We start from the raw sequence: 14,858 nt of genomic DNA on the forward strand, positions 1-14,858 counted from the left end.
CAACATTGGCGTCTCTTATGTTCTTATGTTATGTTCATTGGCTGTCTTGGATAGAGAAAGAACCATCCTTCCTAAATACGTAGCGCTACTGAGCAGTACTCTATGTTTCAAGGTAGTTTTACACATTTGGAGAGGGGAAATGCGTCCCTTTATCTCGTCTTCGTTTGAGGAAGAGCCAAATAGCCGGTTTTGAGAGTGCAGCCTTCTACCTTGTCCACAATGTCTGTGTTTCAGTCCTTTGATCTATATCAGGGATCCCCAACATTGTGCCATTGGGCACCATGGTGCCAGGTGGAGCTTTTTCCTGGCAAGGCCTTCTGGTTGTTCAGTGGAGATTTGATTGGCTATGAAGATTTTTACAAACATTGCTTGGGCAGCAGCCACCACCACAGCACAAGGCACTTCACTGTACGGCTGAAGGTAAGCTGTGGCAGCCATTTTGCAGCTGGCTCCACTTCCTGTAGCAACCATTTCATGGCAGCCATTTTGCGGCTCCGCCCACCACACCATGTCAGGATTCTACAGGTGCCCACAGGCTTAAAAAGGTTGGGGAACCCCGGTCTAGACGGATGACAGGAAAACGAAGGTGACAAGTGGGTTGAAAAGAAGGTAACGAATCCTGCATTTGTGCCTGCATGAAATGCAGGCGTCCTCCTGTTGGAAGAATTAATGGCAGTCTCGGTCTTGCCCTCGAAGGAAAGAATGGGCCACAAGGGTAGAGCACCTCCTTGGCATGCAGAAAGTCCCAGGTTCAGTTCCTGGCACCTCCAGTTAAGGCATCCTAGGTAGGCAGGGGATGGGTAACACCTTTCTTGGCCCGAGCCCATGGAGAGCTGCCACTGATCAGAGCGGATGATACTGAGCTAGGTGGGCTGATTGTCTGTTTCGGAATCAGGCAGCTTCGTATGACCGGCAAGCTAACCCCTTCTGACGCTGTACCCTTTGCAGGTGCTGGAGGACAATGACTACGGGCGCGCGGTGGACTGGTGGGGCTTAGGAGTCGTCATGTACGAAATGATGTGCGGGCGGCTCCCTTTCTACAACCAGGACCACGAGAAGCTCTTTGAACTCATTCTCATGGAAGAGATTAGGTTTCCGCGCACGTTGTCGCCCGAAGCGAAATCTCTTCTGTCCGGCTTGCTAAAGAAGGATCCTAAGCAAAGGTGAGACCACCCGTTTGTGTGTCCGGGCTTGGGGAATTGGTACTTCCCTAGATGTGAGTACTTGGAAGTAGGCGGAATCTTGCCAACGAAAGAAGGCCCCCTCGACAGGCACCTCACATGTCCATAGTGGGGGGTCTCACCACCCTGGAAGCTCCAACCTAGGTAGCCCAGGCTAGCCCGATCTCATCTTGGAAGCTAAGAGAAGAGAGGGAAGAGAAGATATTGGATTTATACCCCACCCTTCACTACCCAAGGGAGCCTCAGAGCGGCTTACAAACTCCTTTCCCTTCTCCTCCCCACAACAGACACCCTGTGAGGTAGGTGGGGCTGAGAGAGCTCTGACAGAAACTGCTCTTTTTCAAGAACAGCTGTGCCAGAACTATGGCTTGCCCAAGGTCATCCAGCAGCTGCAAGTGGAGGAGTGGGGACTCAAACCCGGTTCTTCCAGATTAGAGTCCGCGCACTTAACCACTACACCAAACTGGCTCTCAGGGTCGGCCTTGGCTACTGTTTGGAAGGTCGACCTCCAAGGAATCCCAGGGGCATGACACGGAGGCAGCCAATGGCAAACCACCTCTGAAACATCTCTTGTCCTAAAAACAAGTCTAGCTCGCCATCTAGTGGTGCATAATGCTTAAAGAGCTAGAATTTCTGGCTGCCAAACAATATTAGGATCTCCTGGCTATTCTACACACAACGCCATACGATTATTATAATTATTACTACCCTGAAAGGTAAACACTAGGTGTGATAGCTAGGTTCAGGTTCAGTAGCACCTTATGGGCCAACAAGATTTTCGGAGTATAAGATTTTGAGATTCAAACCTCCCTTTGTCAGCCGAAGCATTAAAGAGTCAGTGCATTGTCACAGCTACAGACCCGGACATGGAAGACCCAGATTCGGATTCCATCTTGGCAGTATAGCTTGCTTTGGGTGGCCTGAACTGGATCCCTGTCTCTTTGCATGGTTCATTTCAAAAAGTCACAGGAAGGCTAAAATGCAGTATACGTTCTCCTTTTGTGGAAGAGCTCTATTCAACACAGACTGGAAGCCAGAAATGAAATATACCCTCCAGTGGCAGAGAAAGTCCAGCCGTGCTGTTTCTGACTCGCTTATTTGCTTAACAACCGGAGGTCATTTGCAAGTGTCTAGTTGTACAGTGCAAACCAAATTATTTAAGTGGCAAGGGTGCTAGGATGTATAAACTGAGTTAGCAAGCTGGTGCTTAGCAGTATTTTTCGGGTGTATTCGGGTATCCAGAACAGTATTTGGGATTCTCGGGAATTCAAGTATCCAAGTCCTGTATATTTTTGGGAATATCCAGGGCCTGCTTTGTAATGATCTGAGGTCTGTTCCCCACCCCCACCCCTTTAACAGAGTTTCCGGGCAATGGGAGAAAGATATCTCACCTGGCCTGGGGAAGGCAGCTCCCAGCCAGCGTGAGCCAGATGCAGGGCCCAGAAGTGTTTCAGGTCTAGCTGGCTATTTCTCCCTCCCTTCTTCCTTTGTGGGAGCAGGGCCTTTTTCCATGACGGCTTTTTCCTCCCAGTCCGCACCCCTGCGAAGTAGGATGGCTGGGGTCACCCTGTTCAGGGGCTTATTGGATTTGGACCCCATTGGTCCAATTTGCCTGAAACTTAGGGGTTCTTCAGTAGACAGGCAGCACTAGGTCTCCTACAGTTTTGGAGTCTCTTGGTTGAAAAATAGCCACAACAGCCCCTCCTCCAAATTCTCGCATAAGGAACCTGAATAATTCTGGGATCCTGGAAAAACTCTAATCCCGAAATGGTACTGGGGGACCAAATGTGAGTTTTTATGCCCTTCCTGAAACCCGAATCCAAAAAAACCAAGCAAACCATTTTTGTTTTCAGGTGCCTAATTGCCAGTACAGAAACTGGCTGGGTTTAATCACCTGGCTGATCGCTTGTTTATAGTCATTAATTTATTCAAGGAAGTCTACATCGCACATTTAGACAAAAGAACATAACAATAGTTGAAATACTTGAGAAAAATTCAAGGGGGGGAGTAAATATCGAATGCATAATTTTAAATATCAGATTAAAATTAAAACAGCTACAGAATCGCTGGAGGGAGGAGCTATGGCTCGGGGGTAGAGTTCAATCCCCGGCATCTGCCGTTAAAAGGTCTGGCAGTGGGTGATATGAAAGACCTCTGCCCGAGACCTTGGAGAGCCGCTGCCAGTCTGAGTAGATAATACTGACTGGGATGGATCGAGGCTCTGGTTCAGCATGGGATGGATCGATGCTCTGGTTCAGCATAAGGCAGTTTCATGTGTTCATGTGCATATTGAACTTGGCACCAAATTAATGGCAGCGGCGCGAATTTTTAATGCAGCCGGGATGTATTTGGCAACTGCCAGAGAGATGTGATTTTCATTTCCGGACAGAAGATGATAGTCGGTTGGGAAAAGTTGTAAGAAGAGGAATTAACCAGAGAAGCTCTTCAACTGCCATAGGATTTGCATGTGAAGAAGAAAATTGTGTCAGGGTTTAACTTGTTCATATTGTAGTTTAATTGCTTGCTTTGTTGTTGTTGCTTTGGTAGCTGCCTTGACACTAAGGAGAGATAAAACAGGACATTAAACATATAAATGGATACGTTGCATTATATCTACATTGTCATTTAATATAGTGTCATTTTTACACTGGCCAGTAAACCCCCCCCCCCATGTCAGAATACAATGTAGGATTTGCAATGCATTGGTGTGTAGCCGTACAAGACGTGGACAGTGCTATGCGCTAAATCGTGGTGTCTTTTCCCTCCACAGGTTAGGTGGTGGGCCGGATGACGCCAAGGAGATTATGCAAAACAAATTTTTTGCCGGCATCGTATGGCAAGATGTATATGAGAAAAAGGTACCTAATCGCAATCTGGCGTGGGTTTTTATCCGACTCTACGAAACTCAGGGCAACATACATAGATCTCATTGTCAGACTCCTGCAGCAATCAGTTCCGAACGGCTTTCATTCAAAAAAGTAAAGTTTATTGAGACATTGAGAGTATGCAGATATCTTAACCATCTTGTGTTAGAATTGAAGAAAAAGTGCGCGTAGTAAACAGATATACATCGTTCACAGAGGAGTAATGGGCTACTTTTCCCAAGAGAAAGGCTACACCAGGCACTGAAGGTCACTCAGAGATAATAGAAACGTAGGAGACACAGCAGAAATGAAACTCAACATTCCAGAGTCCGTCTCCCCCCCACTCCCATGTCAGCCAGGGCTTGAGAAAGGCCTAGCTGACACTCATCTGGTCTCTCCCCCCCCAAAAAAAATCTACACAACAACCCTATGAGGTAGGTTATGGCTGAGAGGCTGTCCCACGGTCACCCAGCAAGCTTCATGGACCAGTAAAGGATCTGACCCCGGCTCTCTCTGGTCTTGGTCTGCCACTCTAACCACTACACCACACTGAGTTTGTATATCTCAGATACAGCTTGTTTGCTTATCAACTGTTTCAGAGTCTTTCATGCAAATCACTCTGGGCAGATCCACAGCACAGTTTTAGATGGGTCGGACAGCTCTCTCGTCTGCCCTGGGGATCAGAGGGGAGCTAGGAATCGCTAAGAGAATTCTCAGAAACCCAGACCAGACTACACCTTCCAGGACAGTTCTTTTGGAGAAGGCATGATGGGGAAATTTGAGAAAAGCCTAGCTGGCGCTCAACAGGTCTCCCCCCCCCCCAAAATCTACACAACAACCCTGTGAGGTAGGTTATGGCTGATAGGATGTCCCACGGTCACCCAGCAAGCTTCATGGACCAGTAAAGGATCTGAACCCGGCTCTCTCTGGTCTTGGTCTGCCACTCTAACCACTACACCACACTGAGTTTGTATATCTCAGATACAGCTTGTTTGCTTATCAACTGTTTCAGAGTCTTTCATGCAAATCACTCTGGGCAGATCCACAGCACAGTTTTAGATGGGTCGGACAGCTCTCTCGTCTGCCCTGGGGATCAGAGGGGAGCTAGGAATCGCTAAGAGAATTCTCAGAAACCCAGACCAGACTACACCTTCCAGGACAGTTCTTTTGGAGAAGGCATGATGGGGAAATTGAAATAAGGTTGTTTGCCGTCACCGCACTCGGATAATATTGGTGCCATTCTCCAGGGCCCGGAGCCTTCCTCAGATGATAAGAATTTTCCAACTTCAATTCAAGGTGTTGGTCATGACCTTGAAATCCATTTGTGGCCTAGGGCCCATATATCTATGGGCCCACCTATTCTGATATGTTCCTTAGCAGCAGTTACACTCTGTGGATCAGGCCTTATTGACAGTGCCAGCTTGCAGGGAAGGTGAAGACCATAAGAGCATAAGAGAAGCCATGTTGGATCTGGCCAACAGCCCCTCCAGTCCAACACTCTCTGTCACACAGCGGCCAAAACCCAGGTGCCATCAGGAGGTATGCCAGCAGGGCCAGAGCTCCAGAAGTCCTCCCACTGTTGCCCCCCTAAGCACCAAGAATACAGAGCATCACTGCCCCAGACAGAGTGTTCCCTCTGTACCTTGTGTGGCTCCATACATTTATCCAATCCCCTCTTGAAACTGTATATTCTTATAGCTGTCACCACTTCCTGCGGCAGTGAGTTCCACGTGTTAATGACTCTCTGGGTGAAGAAGCCAAAGAGTTCTAAACCGACTGCTCAGCAATTTCATTGCGTGCCCACTGAGTTCTGGTATCGTGAGAAAGACCGTTCCTGCCAGAGCATATTCCATAGCAGCCCTAACATCATGGAATGGTCGTCCCAGATCTGTCAGGAAGCCCCCTTCCCGTTGCATGAATTTTCCAGAGGCTTTGCAAGACTCGGTTGTTTAAAGGGGGCCCTTACATAACTAAATCGGCATTTGTAACACATTGGCGTGCATGGATTGAGTTGGCCTTTGTTAAGTGTTGTATGTGTGTTGTATGTGTGTGTGCGTATTCAGGGCTGTCAAATCGCTTCTGACTTAGGTCGACCCTACGAATTTTAATGTCCTCCAAAACATCCTCTCGTCAACAGCCTTGCTCAGGTCTTGCAAACTGAGGGCCCTTGTGGCTTCCTTTATTAAGTCAATCCATCTCATCTTGGATCTTCCTCTTTTCCTGCTGCCTTCAACTTTTCCTAGCATTATTGCCTTTCCCATTGACTCTGGTCTTCTCATAATGAGAGTATGATAGCTTCAGCTGAGTCCCTTTAGCTTCTAGGGAGAGTTCAGGCTTGATTTTACCTCGGAACCCACTGATTTGTCTGGGTTAGAGAGCTATATTATTTGATAGTTCTTCTGCTTCTAATCAGCATTGTAACCTGCCTGGAGTCCCTTCTTGGGAGAAGGCAGGCTAAGAATGCCGTAAATTAAAGGGAAAACTAGAGATGTAAAATTTCTGGAAATGTTGAAGCTTGGAAAAAAAACCCGGGTTTTTTCCGTTTTTTTCCCCCCGGGGCAAAACGGAAATTTTCGGAAAAATAGAAAAAATGCTACATTAGCATTTCTTTTGTCTTTTTTAGATTGAAAGTCATTCTGTTACTTTAGGAACATAAAATATGACTATGGACATTTTTACTTGGCATGAAATTATCACAACTAGCATATTAAAAATATAGTGTATCCAAACAATTATTACAAACAGAATACCCACCCACATGCAAAAACAAAACTGAAACTTTTTTATTTTCTTCTGACAATCGCACCTCCTAAAGGAAGAAATGCATCTTGTTCTTGCATTGGAGAGTTCAGTTTGTAACCTAGGACTTAATTGTCCTCAGCCTTTTATCATTCGAGTTGCCCTTTTCTGCACTTTTTCCAAAGCTATAATATCCTTTTTAAGGTGTGGTGCCCAGAACTGCACACAGTATTCCAAATGAGGTCTCACCATTGATTTATATAGGGGCATTATTATATTGGCTGATCTGTTTTCAATACCCTTCCTAATAATCCCCAGCATAACATTGGCTTTTTTTATTGCAGTCACACACTGTCTCGACATTTTCAGTGAGTTATCCACTACAACTCCAAGATCTCTCTCTTGCTCAGTCTCTGCCAGTTCAGACCCCATCAATGTGTATTTATATTTAGGATTTTTGGCTCCAATGTGCATCACCTTGCACTTGGCCACATTGAACCCCATTTGCCATGTTGACGCCCACTCGCCCATCCTTGACAGATCCCCTTGGAGTGCCTCACAATCCTCACTGGTTTTCACCACCCTGAACAACTTTGTATCATCCGCAAATTTAGCCACTTCACTGCTAAATTGAAGTGGAAATGATTTGGAAAATATTTGGAAAATATTTGGAAAATATTTGAACACCTTGTTTTAAAATATTTTATTCATCATGTTAAAATAAAACGTTCCATAATCAATTTTTTTCTTTTCTTTTTTCAATTTTTCCAATTTTTCGGGAAAAAAACAAAAAGGCTTCAGGAAAAAAATGGAAAAAAACTGGGTTTTTCCCGGGCCTTCACATCTCTAGGGAAAACCTGGGCCCTTTTGTATGCGGCCGTCCGCTTTGCCACTCAACTTCCTCTTCCTTCGGAAGCCTTCAGGGGCCACTTGGGTAGTTGGGAAGCTGATGTGATACTCAAAATAGGCAGGGACTTCATTCATCTTGCAGAATTCCCAGTGCCACTTCTACCAAAGCCTTCCGTGAAGCTAGATTAGGGTGGATGGCCGTGTTGATCTGAAGCAATGGAACAATGCTTGAGTCCAGCGGCACCTTTAAGAGGGACAAAGTTTTATTCTGGGTATAAGCTTTCGTGTGCAAGCACACTTAGACTCACAGAATCATAGAGTTGGAAGGGATCTCCAAAGTCATCTAGTCCAGGCCCCTGCCCAGTGCGGGAAATTCACAAATACTTCTTCAGCGTGTGCATGTACACAAAAGCTTCTACCTAGAATTAAGCTGTGTCAGTCTTTAAGGTGCCACTGAGCTCAGACTTCATCTTACCGAAGTCTGGTCACTTCCATCCGTGCCCTCTCATTACTTCCTGTCCTGCAAGTCTTCTTTTGTTGTTGTTGAGGATGATTTATAGCACGGGAGTTTTATTTTTAAAAATGACCAGCTAAACAATTTGCGTAAGCACAAACATGATTGCTTGAAAGTGTGTGTTGTGTTGCAGATGTTCCTTGTCGCCAGACTCCCCGTTCCTCCGTCTTCCCTCTTGGGCCTCCCAGTTCCCTGTTTATCACTGTGTGGCTCTCTGCTGCCCTCCAGTGTGCTCACTGGTTTATAACGTGCATGTTGTCCGTAAGCTAAAAGTGACATTTTGAGCTCCACCAGATGTTTGAGGCAGTGTTTTTGTTTCTTTTTTCAGTGACTGCTTCAGACTTAGGGAAGCAGCATAATTCTTCCCAAGCAGATGGCCATTTATCAATTAAAAACACCTTCTGCAGATCATGTAAGACAGTTGCATCTACTTAAATCGAGATGGGTAGCCCCGTTAGTCTGTCTGTAGCAGTAGAAAAGAGCATGAGTCCAGTATAGCAAGATTTGTGGCAGGCTAGGAGCATTCTTGAGTCAAGGCTCACTTCTTCAGATGCCCATGAAAGCTCCTACCCTGCCACAATTTTTTTTTTAGTCTTTAAGGTGCTTCTGGACTCTTGCTCTTTTCTACAGTTGTGTCTACAGTTGCATCGATTCCCCCCTCCCCAGCACGAAGTTACAAAAATAAAAGTACAGATGAAACCATGTTTGTGTGTTCTGGGCATGTCTGTCTATTTTGAAGGCCTCTCCCTGCTATGCCCCCCCAAATATCCACAAAGCCATGCTGAATGTGTTTTCGATCCTTCATCTTTAAAAACAAGCAATAATAAAAGAACCCCGTCTTCTCTCTGTTTGCCAAGCTTCGTTTGGATATTGTTCCAGTGGCTTGTGGGGGTTGGATCTCCCCTCCCAGTGATGTAGGGGACAACCTGTTTCTGTGCATGTTTACTTGGCTGCAAGTCTTGGCCTTCAGTACAACTTGCTTCCTGCTAAACATGAATATCAAGAGCTACCTTACACTGACTCAGACCATGGGTCCACCAAGGTCAGTGCGGTGTACTCAGACTGGCAGCGGCTTACAATCTCCTTTCCCTTCCCCTCCCCACAAAAGACACCCTGTGAGGTAGGTGGGGCCGAGAGAGCTCTGACAGAAACTGGTCTTTTTCAAGAACAGCTCTGACAGAACTATGGCTTGCCCAATGTCATCCAGCCAGGTGCAAGTGGAGGAGTGGGGAATCAAACCCGGTTCTCCCAGATTAGAGTCCGCGCACTTAACCACTACACCAAACTGGTTGAGACCTTTCACACCACTTACTGCTAGGGCCATTATTTATTTATTTATCACATTTATACCCCGCCCTCCCCGCTCTCCATTGAACTGGAGATCATAGAATGTTAGAGTTGGAAGGGATCCTGCAGGTCATCTAGTCCAACCCCCTGCACTCTGCAGGAGCATAGCCGAAAGACAGCCCTACAACAACATACCTGAAAGAAGGTCGTCCAGCCTCCGCTTGAAAACATCCAGCGAAGGAGCATCCACCACCTCCCGAGGCAGCCTGTTCCACTGCTCAACCACTCTTACAGTTAGGAAGTTTCTCCTGATTTTTAGCTAGTATCGACTCCCTTGTAATTTCCACCCATTAGGTCTAGTCTTGCAATCCGGAGCAAGAGAGAAGAGATCTGCTCCGTCTTCTACACGACAGCCCTTCAAATATTTGAAAACTGCAATCATGTCCCCTCTAAGCCTTCTCTTTCCCAGGCTAAACAGACCCAACTCTTTCAGCCTTTCCTCGTAAGACTTGGATTCCAACCCTCTCACCATCCTGGTTGCCCTCTTCTGGACACGCTCGAGCTTGTCAACATCCTTCCTAAAATGTGGTGCCCAAAACTGGACACAGGACTCTAGGTGAGGCCCGACCATAGCAGAACAGAGCGGAACGACCACCTCCCGTGATCTGGACACAATGCTTCTGTTAATGCATCCTAAGATTGCAGTAGCTTTCTGTAACTCTGGAGGTGCTGGGGCCTGAACTTGGGACCTCTTGCACTACTACCACCGCCTTTCTGCAGTCAGGGTTGCCCTAGGTGTCTGTGCTCTGATCGAGGTTTTTAGCTCTCTCGCCCTCCAGCCTGCCACTGTCCTGATGTTTTGCCAGCTTTGCTGGCAATGCGGACTGGTTTGGGAACTTGTCCAGTGTTTTATGAGTATTTTCATTTTTATTTCTTTATTTCCCAAATTTATACCCTGCCCTCCCAGCCGAGTACTCTTCCCTCACCACTGTTGTGCCCCGTTAATACAAACAGAAATATAGTGGCCGATTAGGAATTGAGTCTTTTTTAAAGGGGCTTTTCTTAAACGTGTGTCTTCCTCTTCTGCAAGAGTCTCCCTTTCCCTCCTTTTCACGAGAAGGTTTATTATTTATTTATTTATTTATTATCAAATTTGTACCCCGCCCTCCCTGCAAAGCAGGCTCAGGGTGCCTCCCATAGAGACATAAATACAGCTTAAAAATCATACAATCATTCAATTACATAAAGCACCACAAATAAAACCAATATAAACACAAAGTGCTGGCGGCAATTAAAATTAGCTTAGATGGTACATTATCAGAGGGATTTCCACTGCCCAGATGTTCTCCGATGTTTCTGCTCGTAATCTGCTGGATGTTAGACCCACGGAGCAGGGCTCTAGGGTAGTGGTGGCCCCTAATTGAATGCCTGGCGGAAGAGCTCCGTCTTGCAGGCCCTGCGGAACTGTTGCCCAGGCAGGGTCCTTCTACAGAAGGAAGCAATGCCGCACGTATCGGCAAGTCACGTAAAACTTAAGCTGACCCTGTGAATTAACAACCTCCAAAACTTCCTGTCATTAACGGCCTTGCTCAGGTCTTACAAAACTCAGGGCCGTGGCTTCCTTGATTTGAGTCCATCCATCTCAAGTTGGGTCTTCCTCTTTTCCTGCTGCCTTCAACTTGTTTGTCTTCAAGGGGCCTTTAGACTTCCGGGGGTTTTGTTTGTTTGTTTGTTTGCTACCCTGACCTGGATAGTCCAGGCCGGCCCGATCTCCTCAGGAGTCTCAGAGCAGCTTACAATCTCCTTTCCCTTCCCCTCCCCACAACAAACACCCTGTGAGGTAGGTGGGGCTGAGAGAGCTCTGAGCTCCTCAGATCTCGGAAGCTAAGCAGGGTCAACCCCGGTCAGTACTTGGATGGGAGAGCCCCAAGGAAGCTCTGGGTTGCCTTGCAGAGGCAGGCAATGGCAAACCGCCTCTGTTAGTCTCTTGCCTCGAAAACGCTACGAGGTTTCTATAAGTTGGCTGCGACTCGATGGCCAAACAACAACAAACAATGCTGACCTCGATTGCCTGGTCTCATCAGATCTCAGAAGCTGAGCAGGGTCGACCCTGGTCAGTATTTGGATGGGAGACCACCAAGGAAGCCCCAGGTTGCTACGCAGAGGCAGGCAGTGGCAAGCCACCTCTGAACTCTCGGTCTGGGGCCAGGGATGCTCTCTCTTCTTGGTGCTTGGGGGGCGGGGACAGTGGGAGGGCTCCTAGTGTCCTGGCCCCACTGTTGGACCTCCTGATGGCACCTGGTATTTTTGGCCCCTGTGTGACACAGAGTGTTGGACTGGATGGGCCTTTGGCCTGATCCAACATTTGGCTTCTCTTATGTCCTTATGATCTTATGTTAACAGCTCTTGCCTTGAAACCCCTGTGGAGTTGCCATAAGCCGGTTGTGACTTGATGGCAGAAAACAAGCAACGACTAAAAACCCCAATACAGTGACACTGCTGTCTCTGTGGAATTACAGTGGCCCATCAAGTCCACCATACACACACACACACACACGCACACAAAGTGGCCAGCCGGTTGCCCTGGAGGGCCAGCAAACAGGGCAGAGAGAACAAGGCCTTCCTCTGGTGCTGCCTCTGAATAGGGAGGTTCCCTTTAGTCGTCATGGCTAGTAGCCATTGACGGACCTCTCCTCCATGAATTCATTTAATCCCCTTTTAAGGACATCTGTAAGGACATAAGAAGAGATGAGCTTTGCTTTCTGGCCAGCGTCACCATTCCTGGGACTCAATCCCCTTGCCTTACCACATGTGCGTTTTCCCGAGTTTGGGAAAACGAGAGCCAGTTTGGTGTAGTGGTTAAACACGGAAACTCTAATGTGGGAGAACCGGGTTTGATTCCTCACTCCTCCACATGCAGCTGCTGGCATGACCTTGGGTCCGTCACAAGCTCTTTCAGAGTTGTTAGAGCTCTCTCAGCCCCGCCTACCTCACAGGGTGTCTGTTGTGGGGAGAGGAAGGGAAAGGAGATTGTAAGCCGCTCTGAGACTCCTTCGGGTAGCGAAGGGCGGGGCATGAATCCAATCTCTTCTTCTTCCCCAGTGAGCTATCGAGCCGTGACAAAATCCAGCCCGTCAAGCAATCACTTAGAAAGCCATCAGGAAGCAGCTGAAAAGCTGAAGTGACCATTAAGAAATATCAAAGCAGTAAAGTGAGCTGGTGAGAGAGCAAAACAAAATGCCCACTGTATTTTAGGAAGGGAGAGGGTTGTTAATTAGGAAATGGAAGGCGGGATGTCGCTTCAGGATGGGACACAGATTCCAGTCTTCTAACAGGACAGCCAAGGGCCTGATCCATCACTCGATTAGAAGGACCTGCTTTACCAAATGTGGCTGGTTGGTTTCAGTTTCTGACAGAAGGCCTTGTTAAAAAAATGATATGTTAAGTTGGCAGGGTGTATAGGAAAAGAAATAAGTGTGTGTGTGCATATGGGTATGTATTGCTCTGTAGGTCTGTAGGCATTTATAAAATGGCAATCACAAAAGGGCTATGCCGCAATGCTTTTTAAAAAGGATGTCTTTTTCCAGAACTCGCTTTTCCAACTTGTGAGGGCCACAGGAATAAACAGCTTTTAATAGGATTATCATGGAGGATAAGTCTGGATCAGACCAGCGGTCCATCTAGTCCAGCATCCTGTCTCACACAGTGGCCAACCAGTTCCTCTGGAGGGCTAACAGTAGGGCATAGAGGCCGAGACCTTCTTTAGAAGAAGAGCCCTGCTGGATCAGACCAATGGTCCACCTGGTCCAGCATTCTGTCTCACACAGTGGCCAGCCAGTTCCTCTGCAGGGCCAACAACAGGGCAGAGAGGCTGAGGCCTTCCCCCGCTGTTGCCTCCTGACTCTGGATTCAGAGGATTAGTGCCTCTCAATGTGGAGGTTCCCCTCAGTCACCATGCCTAGTAGCCATTGATAGACCTCTCCTCCATGGATCTATCTAACCCCCTTTTAAACCTGCCTATTCCTGTGGCCACCACCACATCCTCTGGCAGCGAGTTCCACCTTGCAATCACTCACCGTGTAAAGTGGTATTTCCTTTTGCCCCTCCTGAACCCACTGCCCATCAGCTTCATTGGATGCCCTCAAGTTCCTGTGAAGAACCTGACAGTGTTATGGTAAGGATAAAAGGGTGGGAGATGCTGTTGCCACTCTTGAGCTTGTGGAATATGTGCAGAGGTTTTCGAACTTGCCATACGTGATTTAGGGTTGATTCGGGGTATGATTCCGTCATTCTGGTTTATAGCCATACTCTTGGGTCCGCTCTCCGGTATCCTGCAAACTCAGGCATTTGGCTTTTGTTTTTGCTTCCCAGCTGGTACCTCCATTTAAGCCACAGGTGACGTCTGAAACGGACACACGCTACTTTGACGAAGAATTCACAGCACAGATGATTACAATCACCCCCCCAGACCAAGGTAAAGGCAGAGCCGTTTCCTCTTGTCTGATTCACCAGCCCTGTGTTAACAAAGCCACGGCATGCCGTGACGGAGCCCGCTGACCCCAGGAAGCAAAATCTAAACGCCGCTGTACAGCAGCTGACAATCAAGATCCCTAAAATGCACTTCTCACTCTATTAAAAAAAACCCGTTATTGCTCTTAAAGACAGCCAAGTGTTTTAGCTGTAAAACAAGGGTGTGGTATGAGCCCTCAAGTTGCTTCCGACATGCATATGGCAACCCTGTGAGTGAACGACCTCCGGATTGTCCCACCGTTCACAGCCTTGCTCCCAGGTCTTGCAAACCGAGGGCCTTTGTGGCTTCCTCAATTGAGTCAACCCCATTTCCTGTTGGGTCTTCCTCTTTTCCTGCTGCCTTCCAATCTACCTGGCATCATTGCCTTTTCCAGTGGCCCTTGTCTCACTGCTGGAACGGCACCACAAAAAGGATGCCTTCCAAAGAACGGGCTGAGCCAACCCTAAAGTGGCAGGCAGGTGATTTTTTTTTTTACACTACATGTTGCCATCGAAATCAGTCCCTTCCGTTCAGTATAGACAGTTCTGACCTTGTCGAGGCCAGAAAAAATAATACTGCAACTCCTGAGTGCATTGAAGGGGCTGGATTCAGCAACCCGTCAGCAGAAAGTACTGATGGTCGTGGATATTTCTTACATCTCTTTTTCCCAGCAGTCCTTTCCAGCTCCTGGAAAGTTGGTTCTCAGGGCCAGGGGACCCTCGTAGGCTAATGATCATGCAGATCAGGAGGCTGCTGCGTGGATGGGGAAGGGGAGGGAATCGCTGTTCCTTCTGCATCGCGGCACAGATGGAAGGGGGAGGAGAGAGTTTTTCACCTGCTAGGACATGGGGCACCACGGCAACGACGAACACCTTTTCCGGTGCCCACCAAATGTTTTTAGAAAGTGGTCCGTT

The 14,858-nt window shown here is 47.5% G+C and overlaps 1 protein-coding gene across 1 annotated transcript in view; it reads left to right on the forward strand.

The window, feature by feature from the left end:
- The window catches only part of AKT1 (v-akt murine thymoma viral oncogene homolog 1), a 181,584-nt gene that overhangs the window by 164,094 nt on the left and 2,632 nt on the right, over positions 1 to 14,858 (forward strand). The window contains exons 11-13 of the mRNA XM_015408584.1: positions 949 to 1,163; positions 3,952 to 4,039; positions 13,806 to 13,908. Coding sequence (XP_015264070.1) covers positions 949 to 1,163; positions 3,952 to 4,039; positions 13,806 to 13,908 — 406 coding nt within the window. The remainder of the gene's footprint in view (positions 1 to 948; positions 1,164 to 3,951; positions 4,040 to 13,805; positions 13,909 to 14,858) is intronic.

The sequence above is a fragment of the Gekko japonicus genome, unplaced genomic scaffold (assembly GCF_001447785.1).
Source record: "Gekko japonicus isolate JY-2015 unplaced genomic scaffold, Gekko_japonicus_V1.1 scaffold1419, whole genome shotgun sequence".
NCBI lineage: Eukaryota > Metazoa > Chordata > Lepidosauria > Squamata > Gekkonidae > Gekko > Gekko japonicus.